Genomic DNA, 22350 nt, shown 5'->3' with positions numbered 1-22350 from the left:
AGATAAGAATATATGAAGAGAAAAAGCAGTAAGGGATGAGGAGAGATGAAAGGGCAGACAAATGGAGACGAACAGATGAGAATGAGATGTCTCTCTTGTCTCTTCTCATCTGTCCTTTCATCTTTTTTTCTCATCTCTTGTTCTCGTTGAATTTTATCTCTTCGTCTACCCTTTCATCTCTCATCTCATTTCTTCTTCTCTTCTGATCACTTTTTCTCCTCATCTCATTCTGTCTCTTCTTGCCTCTTCTCCTTTTGTCTCTTTTCTTCTCGTCTGTTTTTGTCTGCCCTTTCATCTTTCCTCATCTTGTTTCTTCTTCCCTTGTCTCTTCTCATCTATTCTTATCTCTTCTCCTTTCTTCTTTTTGTGTCTTTTCTTCTCATCTATTCTTGTCCCTTTTTATCTGCCCTTTCATCTCGTCTTTGCTCCTCTTTTCTTGCTGCATTTTCTCCTCATCTCTTCTCACTCTATCTCTTCTCATCTCTTGTTCTCACGTTTTTCTCTTTGTCTGCTTTTTCATCGCTCCTCATCTTCTTCTCTTCCTTTATCTTTTTCCTCTCTTCTCTCATCTGTCCTTTCATCTCTTTCTCTTTTCTTCTCCTTTTATCTCTATCTTGTCTTTTCTCTTATCACTTTTTCTCCTTGTCTCTTCTCTTTTCTTCTCTTGTTTTCTCTTCATTTTTCCAAATTTATCCTGTTTTTTCTTTTCTCATCTCTTTTCTTCTCGCACTGTTTTATTTTCTTATTCTTCATTTTCTCTTCTCATATCCTCTCTTCGTCTCGTCTCTTCACCTCTCCTCTTCTCTCCATCCCCTGATGTAAAGTGCACGTCTCTTGAGTGGTAGAAACTTTGTATAATGAATTTCCTCCATTGTTGTCTTCTCTTTCATTCCGCTGGCTCATCAGAACCTCCTCCTCCTCCTCCTCCTCCTCCTCTGTGTCTCTTGTCCTGTGCAGTTGTAGTTTGCGTCTCTCACTTCCCTGTGATGAATCGTGCAGCCTGTTGTGGATTAGGGCCCACAGTGGTGCAGCGTGGCTGGTGTAAGTGGCAGTGTTGTGTCGGGGTTGTAAAGTGATTAGACGAGCTGGGCGGGGGGTTGAATGGGTTTAATCAGATGGAAGTAATCCGGACACGTCGCGTGACGGAGTGACTGCCATATGTCCCATCTGATCCATTGTGAGAGAAAGAAAGGGCGCAAGAGAAAATCCCTGGATGCACATAGATGTCTGCGCTGCCCCGCTTTTAATTGCGCATCGGTTCCGCTCTTTATCTATCAGACTGCGAAGGCAGCTGCTCCGAGAGCGCGAGTGTTGCGGAGTCAAGATGAAGGTCAATCACAGAGTCACCTTCTTTTCATACGGGCTGCACAGCTGAAGCTGCACATGGACGGGTCGGTAAAACTCGCCCACGCAGAGGCCTGGAGAAAGAGGAGAGACGGGCGTTGGTGCGAGTGTGGAGTCTCCACAGGGGGAGGGGAGCGAGGAGCACTTCGCTCAGCTGCAGTCTGAGCACTCTCATATTGTGTGTGGAGATGCCGTAGATCTGATCTCTTCCAGGATCTACGATCAGCAGCTAAAAACACTGGATTTAATGTTAGAAGGAAAAATAGCAGTAAATGATATCCACTCTGAAACGCGTTTACATGCTGTTACCACAACAACAAAAAACTGTACAGAGACTTTTACGGCTCATTTGTTCATTTATTTATCTGTTAATTATATCATATTACACTGGAATTATGGATAATTTGTTTATGGTACTTGGTTCCATAATCTACTCAAATTACAGTTCATTACTTCATTTTTTTAAAATTTAATTTACTTATTTGTTTCACTTCATTATCTCATATATATCACACAGAAGTTCATCTTCGAGTGGTGATTGGATGCATCACGAGTGATTGAAGCAAGCAGGTGAAATATTTCCAACATGAGAAGATGATAAACTTCATATCTTCACCCCACTGTGTAATGTTCTTTAAATGATATGGACACCTACAAAAAAAAAAAAAAAGCAATTTAAGCAAAATAATTTTAATGTTGAACCAGTTCGCTGTTTTGACAGCGTGCGGCTAGTCAGCAGGAAAACACTGGGAGTGACGTCATCGGAGTGAAATAACCGGAGATATTATCCATACAGGACACTTTTTCGATGTAATAAAAACATGTGTTCTATTCCCTTCTAGCGGGTTTCATTCATTTGGTTTGATAGCATGCAATATTGTTAGCATATCGCTTATCCGCTGTGTATTACGTCACTCTACCCAATGAAGAATGAGGGTTGAATATGGTTTTCGATATTGCACAGCCGTCAAGACAACATGACGTCACACGTCTCGTCTCATCTCATCTCATTATCTGTAGCCGCTTTATCCTGTTCTACAGGGTCGCAGGCGAGCTGGAGCCTATCCCAGCTGACTACGGGCGAAAGGCGGGGTACACCCTGGACAAGTCGCCAGGTCATCACAGGGCTGACACATAGACACAGACAACCATTCACACTCACATTCACACCTACGCTCAATTTAGAGTCACCAGTTAACCTAACCTGCATGTCTTTGGACTGTGGGGGAAACCGGAGCACCCGGAGGAAACCCACGGGGAGAACATGCAAACTCCGCACAGAAAGGCCCTCGCCAGCCACGGGGCTCGAACCCGGACCTTCTTCTGGTCTGTCAGATATATCTCATTCAGCTACTCGTCTTCGACTCGTTCCGTATCATGCTCGCTGAATGGAATATATCTGATAGACCAGGAAAAAAGGCCAGACAATATTATTTAAATGTGTCCCTCAGATCTGTGATGTATTTCGTATCAAAAATGCGAGTTTTTCAACAGGAGAAGATAAAAAGAATACACTGTAGTACCAGTGCAGGGTATGTGTTCCCATCCCAGTGTTTTTTTTTTTTCTTTTTTTAAACACACCCCTGTTCCATCCCCCACTTTATCCCATCATTATAAACCTCAGGTCAGTGTGTAACACACTCCGCAGCGCCGTGTTCTCTCACACTGATGAGTGTTTCAGTACTGTACGCTGAGATCGTCTCTGAGAGAAAGCACCGTCTCCATCACTCAGCTGGGATCAGACTGAGATCAGATTCTTCTCTCATAAACACATTTACGTTTGTTTCTCCTTCACTAATGTGGCCCGTCCTTTAATCCACTGCTCTGTGTGTACAAGAGGGAACGCAAACTAACTCTCACTCCCCCACCATATCTCTCTCTCTGTCTGTCTGTCTCAGTCTCTCTGTCTCTCACACACACACACACTTTCTCTCTCAGCAGCTTTTAATGTTGAGGCTCGGAAATGTCATGTAAAGAAAACTCTGTCCTTTTCACTCTCTCTGTCTCTCCTCTTTTCTTGTGGAAGGGGATGGTGTGTAAGGTAAGGCATGACGCAAAGTTACTGTGAACCTGGATCTTGTCACTCGGGTGTGTGTGTGTGTGTGTGTGTGTGTGTGTGTGTGTGTGTGTGTGTGTTCCTCCTCCTTCTTACTGTGCTTTTTTTTTTTTTTTCTTTCTCCTGCCTTGCATCACCCCAATCCCTCTTGTAGTATTTATACTGGAGTTGTTATTGACGGTTGCTATGGTTACATGAAAACATATTGTATTGTCATTAATAGATTACTCGGCGACAGCAGGTGCGCTGACCTTTATACAGACGGAGCTGAATCATGTGTTTATTAGCTGGAACACTAATTGACTGAAAGCTCCAGAGATCCAATGAGCTGGGTTTTAAAAAGGGAGCTAGTTAGCTGAATTCCCGCGGACAGGACGACTCGTCCACGAGAACGAGCCTTTTCTCAGAAAGAGACTCGGCTTGTGCTTTGTGTTTGTGGGGGAAAAAAAAGCTCGGTGAGTCACTGAGCAAAGTTTGTCCTTTTCTGTTTCAGATGTGAAATATAAAAAGTTTAACGTCCATGTTCACCCAAAAAATCAACGCCCAGTTCATTTCAGCTTGGAGACACGACGTTGGGAATCTTTACTCTTGCCAGAACGTGTTGCTCGGCTTTGATTTTTTTTTTTTTTTTGTGATCTTTGTGTTTTTAGCTGAAATTTTCATGCATTTTCTCCTGAAATGCTTGTAATGGTCAGTTTGACATTTACCGTACTGTCATTACCCTAATGGTGATGATACACGGGGCAACTTTTTGGGCAATGTTGCCGAGCAATGTTGCTGGGCAATTGCGTTTTGACTCTTTTTCTATTGAGATTGGGCAACATTGTTTCTTTCTGAATGGTTTTGATAATCTCTGGCAACTTTTTGAGATAAGCCAATCAGAACGCGAGTATCGAGTCATGTGACCTCCGGTGAGGTTCGGATCAGAAATTTCACACAAATATGGCGGCCGCTCAGTGTCAGTGGAGTGAAGAGATGGAGAGACTCCTCATCTGTTTTTACGCCGGTAAGTTGTTATTTTAATATTCTATATGGAGGAATTTACCTCACCAAAGCTCTAAAAAACAACAGACAGCTTGGTTAAATGGTCACAGCAAAAATTAAGACATCGATTTTTTTTTTTTTTTTAGCTAACTGTAAACTGCCGTTGCTAACTGTTGTTGCCCATTGTTAGTTGCCCTGAAAAGTTGCCCTGTGTCTCACCTAGTTGCCCGTTGCCAGCAACATTGCTCGGCAACATTGCCCAAAAAGTTGCCCCGTGTATCATCACCATAACACCAGTCCCCGAGTCTGTTCCGACCACAACGCGGTGAAAGACAGGGTTTTATTGTTTGGTCGCACTTGGAGTTAACATCTGTTCCACACTCTTCCAGAGTGGCTATAACCGAGTGCTTCGTTATTTGTGATAAAACGACGCACCGTGAGCTGAAGGTCACGAGAGACGCAAAAGAGGCGCGAGGAGCGACAGAGGAGCCGTAACGACTCTCCATTGTCCTCCTGCTGATGTTATCCTCTCATCAGCCTTTTCTTCACTGACTTGGCACACATTCTGATAACACGCTGATAAAGACCTGTCGTGAACCGACGCTCTCAGAAGGATCCGAGGGCAAGACGGAGACGTCCGGGACATCCAAACTCTTCTCGTAGGACCTCATGCATATTTATGTTGTTATCATGAAGACCCTAAAGGTTTTTTGTCCTTTTGCAGGAGCTTTTAAAGGTTTGATCTAGAATCTAAGCAAGGAGGAAGATTATTAGGTTTAATTTCAGGTTTTCTGATCGAGGTTTTGGGTCGATCTTCCCTCGGGGAACAAAATTTATTCCTTTGTTGATGTTCCTGTTGTAAACAGTTTGTCGTGGAGTTTGGTCCTCTCTCACACCGTCACATTTCAGCTCGGTTTGATCTTTTGATGGCAGGACAGATGAGCTCCTACGCCCTTGACGTTCTGTTTTTTTTTTTTTTTTTAAATTTTGACACTTTTTAAAGCTGAAGTCTGATATTTTCTGTACGTTGCCTTCGCAGGTTAAGCAGTTGGAGGAACGTGAGCAGCAGCTGAAGAAGCAGGACGCCTTCTACAGAGAGCAGCTGAGGAAACTGGAGGAACGGGTACGAACTACAGCCCTTTCTGCCTCCCGCCAAACACACACACACACACACACACACACACACACACACACACACACAGGGTGCTAGTAATCTGGACTGACGCCATAATCACTGATGTTGTGATTGATTTCCGCCAATGGAATAAATTAAAAAGGGGGACGGCCACACGTCCTGGACCACTTTAGTGAGTGTGTGGTGGTGGTGGTGGTGGTGGGGGGGGGGGGGTCGGTCGTCTTCTGGATTTGAAGACATGAACCAGATTGTCTTTTAGTCTGTGGTCACCTCGGATCCTTTTGTCCTTAACCTATCATCTCTCCTGCTGGGACCCACGGAGAGATGAGTTCACAGCCCTTCACCTGCAACCATTTGTCCTCTGTGTGTTTGTGTGTGTGTTTGTCTACCTCATATGACCTATTTTAAATGTGGTCTGCTATTGGTTGTTGTGAAAGTGCTGAAGGAGCGCTTTGTACCTCCCTAAAAACAGCCCCAGTCTTTGTCTCGTTATTAACTGCGTTCTGTTGCTTTAGTTCCGAATATACTCCAACAAATCCCTCAAGGTTACCAACAAACACGATGGACTTTAAAGTTATAATTACAGCGATATTAACATTTAGGGAATGAGTTAAACACTCACACGGCCGTCAAGAAGCCCAAGTAATTACTTTATAGACTTTATAGACAGTTCTATAACTGTGATTAAGCTTCATGCTGTGTGATGGAGTTGAGCGTTAAAGCGGCTGTAAGTGTTTTTGTTTTTTTTGTTTTTTTTCCTTATGAATGTTTGGATGTCACTGAAATGAATATTGTGTCGAAGAACATCTGAGTTTTACTGGATATTAACTGCAGAGCTAACCGACTATAGACTTTTTTTTTTTCCCATGAGTTTCTTCATCTGGAATTAAACGTGGAACAGGAACAGCGACCGGACCGGTCCCATAAACATGGAACAGGAACAGCGACCGGACCGGTCCCATAAACACGAGAGGAGATTGGTGCACGTTTGTAACTGGCCTGTTCCTCCTTTCTCCTCTCGGTGTGTTCCAGCGTGGGAAGGGAACAGTCCACTCCTGTAATTCGCACTACGTCCCCGAGGCACATCGACATCTCGAACTTGAGGAACAATGAGAAACCGGGCTGTTTCCCCGCCGCGGCCCCTTTACACTTCCTGCTAAAGCTCAGAGAAACGCCGATATCCCCAGCGTCACAGGGAGGTGGATCGTGACCTCCTGGATCCCGGTGTTTCGATCGTATCGTTATGTTACCGAGCCCGAATAAACACTGCTGCGCTCATCTCCGTATTTATTCATCTCCTGTCTCAGTCGACTCTTACCGACATCAACACCTTCACTTTCCTCAGAGGGTTTATATACCTTTATCATCTCACTCACTTTCTGCTCTTTCCCTCTCACTCCCCTTCTTTCTCTTCTTGCTCCCAATCTCGCTTCTTTCTCTCCTTTGTGTCTCTCTCTCTCACTTCCCTTCTTTTTCTCCTTTCTCCTCTTCTCTTTCCCTCCCTCCATCTCTTCTCCCCTCATGCTTGCTTTCTCTCCCTTTGTCTCTCTTGCTCCCCTTGTTTTAGTTCTCTTCCTTTTCTCCTTTCTCTTCTCTTCCTCCTCCCTCTCTCACTCCCCTTCTCTTTCACTTGACTTCCTTTTCTCCTTTTTCTTCTGTCTCTCTTACTCCCCTTCTTTCCCTTCCACTTCACTTTTCTCCTTTCTGTTCTCTTTCTCCTCTCCTTGTCTCCTTGTGCTCTCTCTCTCCCTCTTTCTTTTCTCCCCTTATTCCACTTCTCTTCCTTTTCTCCTTTCTCTTCTCTCCCCCTCACGCTTATGCTCTCTCTTTTCTCCTCTTTTTTGCTCCTCTTCTTCACTTCTTTTTCTCCTCATTCTCTCCCTCTTTCTTTTCTCCTCCCTTGTTTCACTTTCTTCCTTTTCTTCTTTCTCTTCTCTCTTTTTCCTCCTCATCTTTCTCTCTGCCCCTTCTCTTACACTTCACTTCTTTCTTTTCTCCTTTATTTCTCTTTTTCTCCCTCCCTCTTTCTCTTTCTCTCTCCACCCCTTGTTTCACTTGTCTTCCTTTTTTCCTTTCTCTCTTCATCCTCCTCCTGCTCTTTCTTTTCTCCTCTCCTTCACTTCTCTCTCTCTCTCTCTCTCTCTCTCTCTCTCTCTCTCCTCCTTTCACTTCTTTTTCTCTTTTTCCCCCCTCGTCTCTTTCTCTCTCGCTCCCCCCCCGACAAACATTATCGATCTCGTCCTGCTTCATAAATCACTGATGGATCCTTGTTCAATACGCGGAGCGGCGAGTCCCCAGCTCACCGTCTCGTCTCCGATGGAGACAGAGGGGACCCCGGTCAGTCGCTTTTTGGCCCCTATGGATTTATGGATGTGTGTTTGTAAGATAAATGTGCTGAGCGTCCCAGGCCTCGAGTGCAGGAGAACACTTCAAAGCGAATGGCATGGGAGCGTGAGGACGGTGATGAATGAAGCGTATGATTGCTGCTGGTTTCGCTGAATCTTCCTCTTTTTTTTTTTTTTTTTTTTTTAAAGTGAATTTATTGTTAGACGGAGCGATGCGCAGCGCTTTCAGACAGTACGGGGTTTAAGTCTCTTCTCACCGGAGGTGAGGGAATGCAGACAGGAGTTTAATCTTCCTTCTGTGAAGTGATGTAGCAGAACAGCCCTGCTCGTTTATTTTTAATTATTCATCAGCACGTGTTGATCTGTTTCAGTTTTCATGTCAGCAGGAGAGTCGAGATTTTGATTGCCATTCCTTACTTTGGTCTCTCGTGTGGGTTTTTTTTCCCTTCTTTCTTTCTTTTCCCCAATCTTGTTCTCCCTTGCTTTTAGCCTCCAGGAGAGAAAGTGACTAAGAGAAAAATAAACAGGGATGGGAACAGATAGAAGAGCGATAGAGAGAAAGAGAGGGAGGGAATATAAAAGGCTGATATATATTACACGTCTCTTTCAATTCAGGCGGCTCGTTTATCAGAAGCTTGAGTCTGACAGGTCATCACAGTGCACAGGCAGCACCCCAATTGGCCCAGGCAACCAAATAGCCTTTAAAACAATATCTATATTTGTATCTGTCTATCTATCTATCTATCTATCTATCTATCTATCTGTCTGTCTGTCTGTCTGTCTGTCTGTCTGTCTGTCTGTCTTTATTTATTTATTTATTTATTTATTTATTTATTCATAACATCATCCTTTAATACCAGCTGTAAAATGATCTCATTGTTAAGCTTCTCGAAAACAGTTCCTTCCTCCCGTTGCTTTGTGTATTGCTGTTCAGTTCCTGTGTGAAAGTATTAACGAAGACGGGGGGGAAGACAGTCGCACTAAGAAAGAAAAACACACTCCACTACTTTGATGGCAGAAGGAACTGGCCATGAGGATGCTCGTTAATTCCGCGTCTCAGCCTGATCGGTGCTTTCTCCTGATTCCAGCACAGTAAAGTCCAGGATTTATTTCTGTCGCATACAAACGCAAGCAGGTACTGAAGTTCTTCACTGGGCTGCTTACAAGCTTCAAAAGCAGATCCAGTACCTGGATGTTTCTATTAACGCCACCACGCCGTCTGAGATACAGCGGTACTGCTGAGGTGTTCACGCTGCTGTAGCATGGAAATGTTTGAATAGTTGCAGTAATTGTATTTATAGATGTGGAGTTTCTGTTCTGGCTGCGTGTAGCTGTTTGGTGAGGGTCACGTTCACTTGGGTCCAAACACATCTAAGATTAAAGGATCCTATATTGGTGCTGACCAAATGTGTTTTGAAAACAATGTTAGGGGTCAATCTATTAAAATAGTTAACCTGCGATTAATCGCATTATTGTCCATAGTTAACCCGCAATTAATTGCATTGTCCATAGTTAACCCGCGATTAAGTGCATTATTGTCCATAGTTAACTCGCGATTAATCACACTGTCTATAGTTAACTCGCGATTAATCGCATTGTTGTCCATAGTTAACCTGCGATTAATTGCATTATTGTCCATAGTTGACTCGCGATTAATTGCATTGTCCATAGTTAACCCGCAATTAAGTGCATTATTGTCCATAGTTAACTCGCGATTAATCGCATTATTGTCCATAGTCAGCTCGTGATTAATCACATTATTGTCCATAGTCAACTCGCGATTAATCGCCTTGTTGTCCATAGTTAACCCTTGATTAATTGTATTATTGTCTATAGTCAACTCACGATTAATTGTATTATTGTCCATACTTAACCCTTGATTAATTACATTATTGTCCATAGTCAACTCGTGATTAATCGCCTTGTCCATAGTTAACCCTTGATTAATTGTATTATTGTCTATAGTCAACTCGTGATTAATTGCATTATTGTCCATAGTTAACCCTCGATTAATTACATTATTGTCCATAGTCAACTCGTGATTAATTGCATTATTGTCCATAGTTAACCCTCGATTAATTACATTATTGTCCATAGTCAACTCGTGATTAATTGCATTATTGTCCATAGTTAACCCTCGATTAATTACATTATTGTCCATAGTCAACTCATGATTAATTGTATTATTGTCCATAGTTAACCCTCGATTAATTACATTATTGTCCATAATCAACTCGCGATTAATCGCCTTGTTGTCCATAGTTAACCCTTGATTAATTGTATTCTTGTCCATAGTTAACTCGCGATTAATTACACTGTCTATAGTTAACTCGCGATTAATCGCATTGTTGTTCATAGTTAACCTGCAATTAATTGCATTATTGTCCATAGTTGACTCGCGATTAATCGCATTGTCCATAGTTAACCCGCAATTAAGTGCATTATTGTCCATAGTTAACTCGCGATTAATCGCATTGTCCATAGTCAGCTCGTGATTAATCACATTATTGTCCATAGTTGACTCGCGATTAATTGCATTGTCCATAGTTAACCCGCAATTAAGTGCATTATTGTCCATAGTTAACCCGCAATTAAGTGCATTATTGTCCATAGTTAACTCGCGATTAATCGCATTATTGTCCATAGTCAGCTCGTGATTAATCACATTATTGTCCATAGTCAACTCGCGATTAATCGCCTTGTTGTCCATAGTTAACCCTTGATTAATTGTATTATTGTCTATAGTCAACTCACGATTAATTGTATTATTGTCCATAGTTAATCCTTGATTAATTACATTATTGTCCATAGTCAACTCGTGATTAATCGCCTTGTTGTCCATAGTTAACCCTTGATTAATTGTATTATTGTCTATAGTCAACTCGTGATTAATTGCATTATTGTCCATAGTTAACCCTCGATTAATTACATTATTGTCCATAGTCAACTCGTGATTAATTGCATTATTGTCCATAGTTAACCCTCGATTAATTACATTATTGTCCATAGTCAACTCGTGATTAATTGTATTATTGTCCATAGTTAACCCTCGATTAATTATATTGTCCATAGTCAACTCGCGATTAATCGCCTTGTTGTCCATAGTTAACCCTTGATTAATTGTATTATTGTCTATAGTCAACTCGCGATTAATTGCATTATTGTCCATAGTTAACCCTCGATTAATTACATTATTGTCCATAGTCAACTCGTGATTAATTGCATTATTGTCCATAGTTAACCCGCGATTAATCGCATTGTCTATAGTTACCTTGCGATTAATCGCATTATTGTCCAGTTAACCCACGATTAATTGCATTATTGTCCATAGTCAGCTTGCGATTAATTACATTATTGTCCATAGTTAACCCGCGATTAATTGCATTGTCTGTAGTTACCTTGTGATTAATCACATTATTGTCCATAGTTACCTTGTGATTAATCGCATTATTGTCCATAGTCAACTCGCGATCAATCACCTTGTTGTGGGTATTTTATTCCCCACTGCATTTAAAAACATAAAGCAGCATTAACTTTATAATTTTGAGGGTTTCGCACAATTCAGTGTGAACAAAGCAATACAGTATTTTCCTCGAGTTCTGTCCTGAACTTCCAGCCTCAAACTATACAGTCAAATAAACTAAACACTCTCAGTGACGTGGACTCGACAACAGTAGCAGCTATTTTTAAAGAGAGAAAATAAAAATACAAAACCCAAATAAATGCATTTGTTAAGCCACACAGCTCATAAAGATGTTTTCCAGTAAAATGCAAAAACTCACTGGTAAATATCGAATACATTCACGAGCAAAAACTGCATTTATAAACACTTTTACATCACTCACACACTTCTCAGAATAAAATGTGCGCACGCACACCTGGACCTTAACACGTCTTCATTTCTCCCCTCTGGACCATTAAAAGCATAAAAACAGTCAGAATGCAACAATATCAGCTGATTCTATACACAAGTGCACTTTAATCACAACTTGCACCAACCAGCTACTCGCTACATCGCTCGCTCGCACTACGAGCGCCACTTCCTGATTTCCCAAACTACGGGGGAGGGGCACAGAACGTGCATGTGTTAATCGCGTGTCAGAAAAAAAATTGTGGCGTTAAAAGGAATTTGCGCTAATGCGTTATCACGTTAACTTCGACAGCCCTCTATGAGATACAGAAATACAGTATCGTAAGAGGGAAAACAGCATGAGGGATATGATCCAGGTCTCACTGAGCACTCAGCTGTGGATCAGCAGCTCAGGGAAGTGCATCAGATCTGAACCTCTCTAAAATGGTTTATAACTGATACAAATGCGTCCTCACGCCATAATTACGCTGTACCGAGGTCCGTAAACGATCAACAAAGTGATCATGACGATTCCTCCGTGTTGAACCAATCCAAGTGGTTGTCTAATCACGGTCTAATCACTGAGCTGATGATTCGCATTTCAAAGAAAGCGGTAACAAAAATGCTATCAATTTTTTTCTCAGCTTTCTGCACTACATTTTTTTTCATCGTTTTACTCCCACCGTGACATGACTGCCAGGCAAGACCAGCCTTCATTATGTTGAAGAACATCTGGGCATCAAAGGTGATCAGCAAGGCCACAAAGATGCGCATCTTCAACTCCAAAGTCAAGTCAGTACTACTCTATGGCTCTGAGACGTGGAGGATGACCAAGGCGACACAACAGAAGATCCAGACCTTCATCAACACATGTCTGAGGCGCATCTTCAGCATCAGGTGGCCAGAGAAAATCACGAACGAGGAGTTGTGGCAGAGAGCGGGTCAGGAGGCAGTTTCCAGCCAGATGCTGAGGAGGAAGTGGGGCTGGATTGGACACACCCTCAGGAAGCCAGCATCACACGCCAAGCCTTAACCTGGAACCCGCAAGGGAAGAGGAAGAGGGGCCGGCCCAGGAACAGCTGGAGGCGCGACACTGACGCAGAACTGCAGAGGATGGGAACCAACTGGACAGGCGCGGGAAGGACAGCCCAGAGTCGACTCAGATGGCGAAGCGTCGTTGATGGCCTATGCTCTAGCGGGCAATGGACTGAAGTAAGTAAGTACTCCCACGGATTTATAAACCTCTGATTCTTCTGGAGGATCTCTGAAGCAAGACAAACGTTCCTCCATTTTATGGTTTCCTCTGATTTAGCGCTTGGCACTCTTTGTGCTTTTGAGGTTTTGGTTAAAAAGCAGCTCGGTCTCGAGTGTCTGCAGCGTATCGGCGTGCCACGGAGCCAATATGGACGCCGTGCATTAATGGCCGTTGCAGTGTGGTTTCCCCTCTGCTTCTTCTCTGCTCTGAGAGAGAGAACGCAGCTCCGGAGTTTTACTCCAGCACTCATCCAGCGTCCTCATTACCAAGCCGAGGAATTCCATTTACAAACACAGGGTAGTATTGGCTTTATTTATTTATTTATTTATTTATTTATTTATTCGCATATATTCAGTCTGTGGCAGGATTAATTTTACAGCTGATTGCTTTATTAGTCACCGAAACCCCCACGGTGTGCAAGATTAAGGAAACGGACAGCTATTTCCAGCTACTTCTTCGTAAACAAGGATTAAAGAAAGATCCGTCTCCAGGCTAGCGAGGAAGAGAAGACGGGTTTTTAACGCTCTCAGTGGGGGTGATGGAGGACCTCAACATGACGATGTGTTCAAAATCCAAATCCTAATCGCTTATTAATCAAGGACTTGGATTGCACAGCGTCCTCCAGTCCTACTTGTGTGTCGTGTGTTTTTTTTTTTTTTTTTTTTAATTTATATACAATATACATCCAAGACTAAGAGAGATGCTGGATGTGGGCCTTTTAGTTTGTGTGTGTTTTCAAGGTCAAAGTCACAGCCCCAGAAATCAGAGCATGAGCCGCTCTCTCATGACACATGGTCGTCAGCGCTGTTACGCCTGTTAGTCAAACATCTCGCTAACGTTCTCATAAGCACGCAGGTTCACGGTGACCTCCATCCCGTCATCTCCGCATACTAATTCATGTCTGCGGTTTCTGGTACAACCATGGCCATTGGCGAACTGTCCTCACTCAGGATAAGAAACCAAATGAATGAATGAGGGATGTTTTTGGTCCGGCGGCACGGTGGTGTAGTGGTTAGCGCTGTCGCCTCACAGCAAGAAGGTCCGGGCTCGAGCCCCGTGGCCGGCGAGGGCCTTTCTGTGCGGAGTTTGCATGTTCTCCCCGTGTCCGTGTGGGTTTCCTCCGGGTGCTCCGGTTTCCCCCACAGTCCAAAGACATGCAGGTTAGGTTAACTGGTGACTCTAAATTGAGCGTAGGTGTGAATGTGAGTGTGAATGGTTGTCTGTGTCTATGTGTCAGCCCTGTGATGACCTGGCGACTTGTCCAGGGTGAACCCCGCCTTTCACCCGTAGTCAGCTGGGATAGGCTCCAGCCCGCCTGCGACCCTGTAGAACAGGATAAAGCGGCTACAGATAATGAGATGAGATGTTTTTGGTCCCAGCCTCACATTTGCAAATTTGACTGTCAGTCATGAGTTGTTTAATTTAGAAAACCCATTTAAACCAAGTGCTGTACAAACATTGCAGCAAGAACAAAAAGAAAAAGACACGGGCTTTCACGTCAAGCCGAGACGCTACACATGACCTAGCGTGATCTTTAAAACAATATTGATTTTATGCAAACTTTCTTACTTCTGAACTTCTTTTCATACATAATAAAAAAACAAAACAACAACCAAACTATTATTTTCATGATGATGGACTTTATTTCAACATGAAGACATTCTCAAGAGAAAGACTCTTGCAGAAAAGTTTGTTGGAATTTTATTTTAATTAATTAATTTTTTTAAAAACCCTTTCACCACTAACTCCATATTCAGACTGCTATATTACACAGTGGTGCGAAGATGTGAAGTTTATCTTTAAGTGGTGAATGTATACACGTTATATGGACACATCCACCAAAAAAAAAAAAAAACGCAAGTTAATGAGAGAGATTTTAATTTTGAACCGGTTTGCCATTTTGCCAACGCTGCGGGAAAACACTGGGAGTGACGTCATCGGTGTGAAATATCAGGAAATATTCTGTCCACATTCACTGGATATGAGCAATCACGCGCTCTGATTGGCTACTCTACTACTAGGATATCAGCTCATATACCGTGAGTAGAGAAAAACAAAATGTCGGCGCGTGTTGCTGAACCAACGAGGATGAAATAAAAACTCTACACAACCCCAAAAAAACACAAAAATAGAGCGGCAAAATATGGAAAGAAAGTATTTGATAGTAAGAATTTTTTTTTTTTTTGCAGTCCAGTTTCCATCAAATCGTGTGCTCTGATTGGCTGGCGAGCGGTCTGGGATCCTACGATCCGGACCCCGGTTACAGACCTTTTGGCGACTCGCTTGTTCACAACAACAAACATTTATTTTCGCATTTCTCAGTATAATAGCGTTAATTTTACAGCATGGATAGCGATAACGACAGCGTTCACAGTAAAAGCGAGTTTTACTGCCCTGATGAAGACAAAATAAAAGAAAACATTTCAGGAGAAAGCCGACTATCAGGTTTGTTCTAAATATGGTTTCCCTTTCAGGTGCTCTCATTTTCTGTTCGAATTTGGTAAAGAAAAAAAAAAATATTTACCGTGACCTCGGCCTTAAATACTGACCTCAGCCCAGCGGCTTCAGTCAGTATTTTGAAGGCTGAGGTCACGGTATTTCACGATCGAGATGTATATATCCCACAAATTGCAACTTATGTCGGCAATTTGTTTACATTCTAAGTGGAAATTATTTTGTCAGACGTTTTGTATAAAGTTTTTAATTTACTGAATTTGCAAACAATAAAAATGCTCTGTTTCTGAAAATCCAGTGAATGTGGATAGAATAAAACAGCTATTCCACTCAATCTCATCGTACACGGCTTATAGCGCCATCAGCTCATGCACGACTCGATTTCCTGGAATTATTTTGTTCGTTATTGAGCCGATTGCTCTGCTGTAGCCTGATGACTGCTTTCAGTCCACTCTTGGTTAATAACGGGAACAAGAAATTCCGATACTGGCACTGATTATTCATAATCACTGACACTGATAATCGATATTTGGATCTGATCTTCATTTACCATAAATTTGATATTTATAATTTTGAAATATCTACAAGAATTCATTTTTTACTCACGACCCCATCGACTACAAACTCACGGTGATGCTGGAGTATCAGCTGCGATCGTGGAACAGCCGATAGAAGTCGACCCGAGAGCCCTGGAGCCAGAATCCGGTCTGAGTGTATATCAGTGACGTAGAGAGGCGTGAAGTCCGCGAAGGGCTTTAAAACCCAAATAAAATCATCTTAAACCTGATCCTGTAATGGACAGGACACCTAAATACAAGGCGCTACAGGATGTCTAGACGAGACGGAAGTGTAAAAGCTTGTACGACTTTCTCCAACGAGGAACTGCTCAAGAGGTCGGCGTTAAACTCCTGAGAGGAGCTCGAAGATACCGTGGTCATTTATTATACCGTGCGATTTTAAATTGTTTTTAGAAAGTTACAAAGGTGAGCAGATGAGACTTGGAGAAAGATATTTAAAAATATCTTTAATATGTGGACAGAAATGTGATATTAGAGTCGTGATTTTTGAACTCTCATAAAAAAAGTAAAAGTAATTTTTCAATTCAATCAGGAGTACGAGGATTACGTTTTAGTGAAAGTTCAAATTCTCAGAGATGATGTGTGAGGACTTGACCGTCTCCACACGCCAGTTTACACTCCTCTCTCCATCTCTCCTGCCTTTTTAAAATTAACCCCATCCAAGTCGTCTTCACCACTGAAACACTTCATCGCTTCCTTTTCTCAGTGTTTATGATCAGCCTCGTGCTGAAGTGTAATGGATTTTCTTTCGTTGTCATTTCGGCTCAGCATGTGTTTAATTGCGCTCCCGTCTTTCCGGTTGGAGTTGCTGGTTAAACGTCGTCGTCTTCATCGTTCTGGGAGTGCGTATCAGTCGTGTCTCTCAGAGCGGCTTGGTCACCGTGACCTGGTGAACTTGGTCGTGACCTCGAGCTTTACACACCTCAAGGAAATTCCTTTTCACGACACACTAAAATCAGCCACCACTTCACACCTCACTGCTCTCAATATCTCCCTCCATAAACCTTTAATGGAGTTTAAATTGTACGGGGAGGAGGTGCTGCTGCTGCAGAGCGCTTTAAACTCTGTGTGAGGGGGAAAACTCAACTCACTTCATTTCTCACACAAAACACACTGTATCTAAGGGGTGTGTGTGTGTGTGTGTGTGTGTGTGTGTACCTGATGTACTGTATACAGTATTTGATGTGATGCATCATCTAATCCTCTCTTTCTTTCTCTCTCTTTCTCCCTGTCTATCTGTCTGTCTCTGTGTCTCTCCCTCCCTTCCTGTCTGTGTCTCTCTCTCCGTCTCTGTCCATTTGTCTCTCTCCCTCTCTATCGGTTTGTCTTCCTCTCTCTGTCTCTCTCTGTCTGTCTGTCTTTCTCACTCCCTGTCTGTCCATTTGTCTCTCCCTCCCTGTCTCTATCTGTCTGTCTTCCTCTCTCTCTGTCTCTCTCCCTCTGTCTGTCTCTCTCTCTTCCCCTCCCTCCCTCCCTGTCTCTCTCTCTTCCCCTCCCCCCCTCCCTGTCTCTCTCTCTTCCCCTCCCCCCCTCCCTGTCTCTCTCTCTTCCCCTCCCCCCTCCCTGTCTCTCTCTCTTCCCCTCCCCCCCTCCCTGTCTCTCTCTCTTCCCCTCCCCCCTCCCTGTCTCTCTCTCTTCCCCTCCCCCCCTCCCTGTCTCTCTCTCTTCCCCTCCCCCCCTCCCTGTCTCTCTCTCTTCCCCTCCCCCCCTCCGTCTCTCTCTCTTCCCCTCCCCCCCTCCCTGTCTCTCTCTCTTCCCCTCCCCCCCTCCCTGTCTCTCTCTCTTCCCCTCCCCCCCTCCCTGTCTCTCTCTCTTCCCCTCCCCCCCTCCCTGTCTCTCTCTCTTCCCCTCCCCCCCTCCCTGTCTCTCTCTCTTCCCCTCCCCCCCTCCCTGTCTCTCTCTCTTCCCCTCCCTGTCTCTCTCCCCCGTATCTCTCTCCCCCCCTCCCTGTCTCTCTCCCCCCTCCCTGTCTCTCTCCCCCCTCCCTGTCTCTCTCCCCCCTCCCTGTCTCTCTCCCCCCGTATCTCTCTCCCCCCCGTATCTCTCTCCCCCCTCCCTGTCTCTCTCTCCTCCCTCCCTCCCTGTCTCTCTCTCTCCCCCCCTCCGTCTCTCTCTCTCTCTCCCCCCCTCCGTCTCTCTCTCTCTCTCCCCCCCCTCCGTCTCTCTCTCCCCCCCTCCGTCTCTCTCTCTCTCCCCCCCTCCGTCTCTCTCTCCCCCCCTCCGTCTCTCTCTCTCTCCCCCCCTCCGTCTCTCTCTCCCCCCCTCCGTCTCTCTCTCTCTCTCCCCCCTCCGTCTCTCTCTCTCCCTCCCTCCCTCCGTCTCTCTCTCTCCCTCCCTCCCTGTCTGTCTCTCTCTCTCTCTCTCTCTCTCTCTCTCTCTCTCTCTTTTTCAGAGCGCCCAGATTTACAAGGTCACCAATGAGAACTATCACAAAGCTGCCGACGAGGTGAACGCTAAATTTAGGTGGGTTCAGTGAAGGTGTGCTCTTGGTCCTGTGGAGATGAGAGCCGAGTGCATGACTTTATCATAAAAAGAAAACCTGCCTCAGGGTCCAATATTAAATTCCATTAGATCACATTCTGAAACACTGAAGCGTTTATATTAATGCAGCTCTGACATGTTTATATTCACACACTCGGTTTTTTAATCAATTATTATTAACAGCAAAAATGGTGGGTCAGAAATCAGTGGAGAGAAAAAAGGACTGATTTCCATCTGATCCTTTAACGATTGGAAAAGATTTGGAGCGGCTCGGTCCGTACCGTCAAAACCTCGGTCTGATATTCTCCCGTAAAGACAGAGTAAGTGAGGCTAATAAGGAGTTTATTGTCTGGCTTTTTTTTTATTTCTAAGCTTAAAATAGACGCTCATTATAATGAAGCGTGTTGCTGCTTTCAGTCACGTCATATCTGGAACGTAGTTGAGTCGCGCATGCAGAATAAACAGCTAGCGGTTTCAAAACTGAATTTCTGTTAGTGGTTTCTGAACACTCTTCGCTGATTCTTCATTTCTTGAATAACTCGCTGATTCTTGTTAGTCTTTTGTGTTTTAGCTGCTTTTGATTCCGTTTTGATTTCCAATTTTTCGTTTTTTGTTTGTTTTTTGCAACATTGAAAGCCGCCGCCTTGAGAAGAAAGTCCGTAATCGTCCACGGGCATTATGGGAAAACACTGCCCTCCAAGGAGCCGATCAGAGCGCACGATTTTACCAGAAGCGTCAGGAATTTTTACCAGTCAGAAATAAAGCTGTTCTTTCCCACGACAGGAAAGACTTCAGGATCGTTTCAGTTTCTAGATAACATGATGAGATGAGTTTGAGTTTTGTCGACTTGAAAAGAGATTAAAAAAAAAAAGTGAGACTGTCAAGGGAACGAGTGTTTGATATGGAAAGAACAAACTTGATTTATGGAAGATCTACAGCAGTAAATGTTAATTATAAAGGGATAAAAAGTGCACGTCGTTCTTTAACACATCAGGATGGGCTGCTGGAGGAAAGTAATCCTCTCGCACGTGATGACGCCCCCCAGTCGTGTGTTCTGGCTTGCAGATAGTTCCTCAGCCTCACACTTGTCTCATCGATGTTTCCCCATTAGCCCATGGCTGTAACTAAAGACCATGAGTCCATTTTGGCCGTATGTGTCTTAATGTGGCCTATTAGCCCCTTGTATTAATGCCTGTGAGTGGCTGCGATGGGAAAAGAAGGCAGGCTGTTCCAGTACTATCCTGGCTTCGCAAATCACATTAGGCCATCATTAGGCCGCCTTCCTGAGCGCTAACACGGGGATCATCGTCTCTACCGAAACGCCTGAAATTGATTAGTAAACTCCGGTGGGGCTGGGGAGGACGTAGGAGGGGCGGAATTGCATTAGGAAATGCATTAAAACAGCATTAGCATGACATAGCTACCCTTCCCAAAGCAACCTCGGAGTGGGCTGGGGTGTCATGTGACCAGCGAGGCTTGCTGTGAGTGCTCCGATTGGCTGATTGCATTAGAGCGGTGCATTAGCAGTGTTAGGATTGGATTACTGAGTCGGGGTAGGAGGATGTGTGTAACTTTTTTCCCTGCGGATAATGAAATGTTTGCAGGCTCTGGTGTTACTGTTGGAGCCGGAGAGGCACAAGATATCCAGCCTGCAACAGACTAATTAGGTTTGTGTGTGTGTGTGAGAGAGAGGGAGAGAGCGCGAGCAAGCGAGCGTAGGGGTATTTGGGTTGTACATTAGACTACAAATAAATCCGTATTGGCCGTCCCAGCGGATCGGGCCGCTCCAGTCAGCTTCCATAACAAGAAGCGGAGATAAGATCCTATCACGGATTCGGTTAAAATAATAATCCCGAATATTTAGCCAGAGCCTTTTGATTTCCTGAAAGTCGAAACCGTTCCCAAGATAAATACGGCACAAATCTGCATAATTGAAAGAATTAACGTGAATTTGATCTCATAATTGCTCTTTTGAAGCTGAAAACGGCTGCCGCTTGAACAAGTTCATTTCCTCCGTCCCGGATGGGCTTTGATGTTGAGCTGAGTGAAGTGACGTTTCTGGACGTGGCTCAGGAAGAGCTGACGCTTCAGCAGTGTGGTGATGTGTGGTTATGGCGAGGGTGACTTTTCAAGGTGGATTCCCTTTGAGTGTTTTTTGTTTTGTTTTTTTTTTTGGACCAAAAATGCTAGAACACTGCATTTTAATTTTTCCTCCATACAAACTTGTTATAGAGTTCTATTTTATGACTTCTACATTATCGAGTCAACACATTACAAAAACATTTGAGTTCCAAACGTTCAGAGTTTTATTTTTTTCCGGCACAAAATTAAATGTTACAGAAAAATGCTTGTTTATTTCTGAGCAGCTTATTCCATTCCATCAGAGATCACTTTTCAGATGAAAAAAGAAAGCATAATGAAGGCTGCTGGGTTTTGGTGTAAAATGAAGAAGTGAGTGTGACAGTCAAAGTGTCCAGAAGAACTGTGGCTGGTTCTGTAAGATGCTCAGGAAAACCTACACATCATTTCCACATAAAACTGACCTCACTGGACCTGAGACAGAGATTTTTTTTTCTGAAAGCCAGGTCTCATCACACCAAATATTGACCGTTTTCATTTATTATGGCTTACTGATTACTGTTTATAGTATACGGTGCTGAGCGTAAATGAGTGCACCCCCTTTGAAAAGTAACATTTTAAACAATATCTCAATGAATACAAACAATTTCCAAAATGTTGGCAAGACAAAGTTTAATATAACATCTGTTTAACTTATAACGTGAAAGTAAGGTTAATAGTATAACTTAGATTACACATTTTTCAGTTTTACTCAAATTAGGGTGGTGCAAAAATAAGTACACCCCACAACAAAAACTACTACATCTAGTACTTTGTATGGCCTCCATGATTTTTAATGACAGCACCAAGTCTTCTAGGCATGGAATGAACAAGTTGGCGACATTTTGCAACATCAATCTTTTTCCAATCTTCAACAACGACCTCTTTTAGTGACTGGATGCTGGATGGAGAGTGATGCTCAATTTGTCTCTTCAGAATTCCCCATAGGTGTTCGATTGGGTTCAGATCAGGAGACATACTTGGCCACTGAATCACTTTCACCCTGTTCTTCTTCAGAAATCCAACAGTGGCCTTAGATGTGTGTTTAGTCATGCTGGAAAAGTGCACAATGACCAAGGGCACGGAGTGATGGTAGCATCTTCTCTTTCAGTATAGAGCAATATGTCTGTGAATTCATGATGCCATCAATGAAATGCAGCTCCCCGACACCAGCAGCACTCGTGCAGCCCCACATAAGGACACTGCCACCACCATGTTTCACTGTAGGCACCAGGCATTTTTCTTTGTATTCCTCACCTTTGCGACGCCATACAGTTCTCAAGCCATTACATCTTTGTCAGCATGGGCCCTGGCAAACTCTAGGTGGGCTTTTTTGTGCCTGGGCTTTCGGAGAGGCTTCTTTTGTGGACGGCATCCATGCATGCCATTCCTCTGCAGTGTACACCGTATTGTGTCACGGGAAATAGTCGCCCCAGTTTGGCTTTCTACTTCTTTAGATAACTGCACTGAACTTGCATGCCGAATTTCTTCAACCCTTCTCATCAGAAGACACTCCTGTCGAGGTGTTAACCTCCGTGGACGACCTGGACGTCTCTGTGAGACGGTTGCAGTTCCATCTTTCTTAAATTTTTTGTACCACTTTTGCTACAGTATTCTGATAAGTAAAGCTTTGCTGATCATCTTGTAGCCTTCACCTTTGTGGTGTAAAGAAATTATTTTCTTTGGGGAATTCTGAAGAGACAAGTTGAGCATCCCTCTCCATCCAGTCACTAAAAGAGGTCATTGTTGA

At 43.6% G+C, this 22350-nt stretch overlaps 1 protein-coding gene across 1 annotated transcript in view; it reads left to right on the top strand.

The window, feature by feature from the left end:
- The window catches only part of chchd3a (coiled-coil-helix-coiled-coil-helix domain containing 3a), a 176070-nt gene that overhangs the window by 123041 nt on the left and 30679 nt on the right, over window positions 1–22350 (top strand). The window contains exons 5-6 of the mRNA XM_060903438.1: window positions 5424–5507; window positions 18394–18464. Of these exons, the coding sequence (XP_060759421.1) occupies window positions 5424–5507; window positions 18394–18464 (155 nt within the window). The remainder of the gene's footprint in view (window positions 1–5423; window positions 5508–18393; window positions 18465–22350) is intronic.

This window comes from Neoarius graeffei, chromosome 21 (genome assembly GCF_027579695.1).
Source record: "Neoarius graeffei isolate fNeoGra1 chromosome 21, fNeoGra1.pri, whole genome shotgun sequence".
In the NCBI taxonomy this organism is placed as follows: Eukaryota; Metazoa; Chordata; class Actinopteri; order Siluriformes; family Ariidae; genus Neoarius; species Neoarius graeffei.
This window is presented reverse-complemented; position numbering and strand designations above follow the sequence as displayed.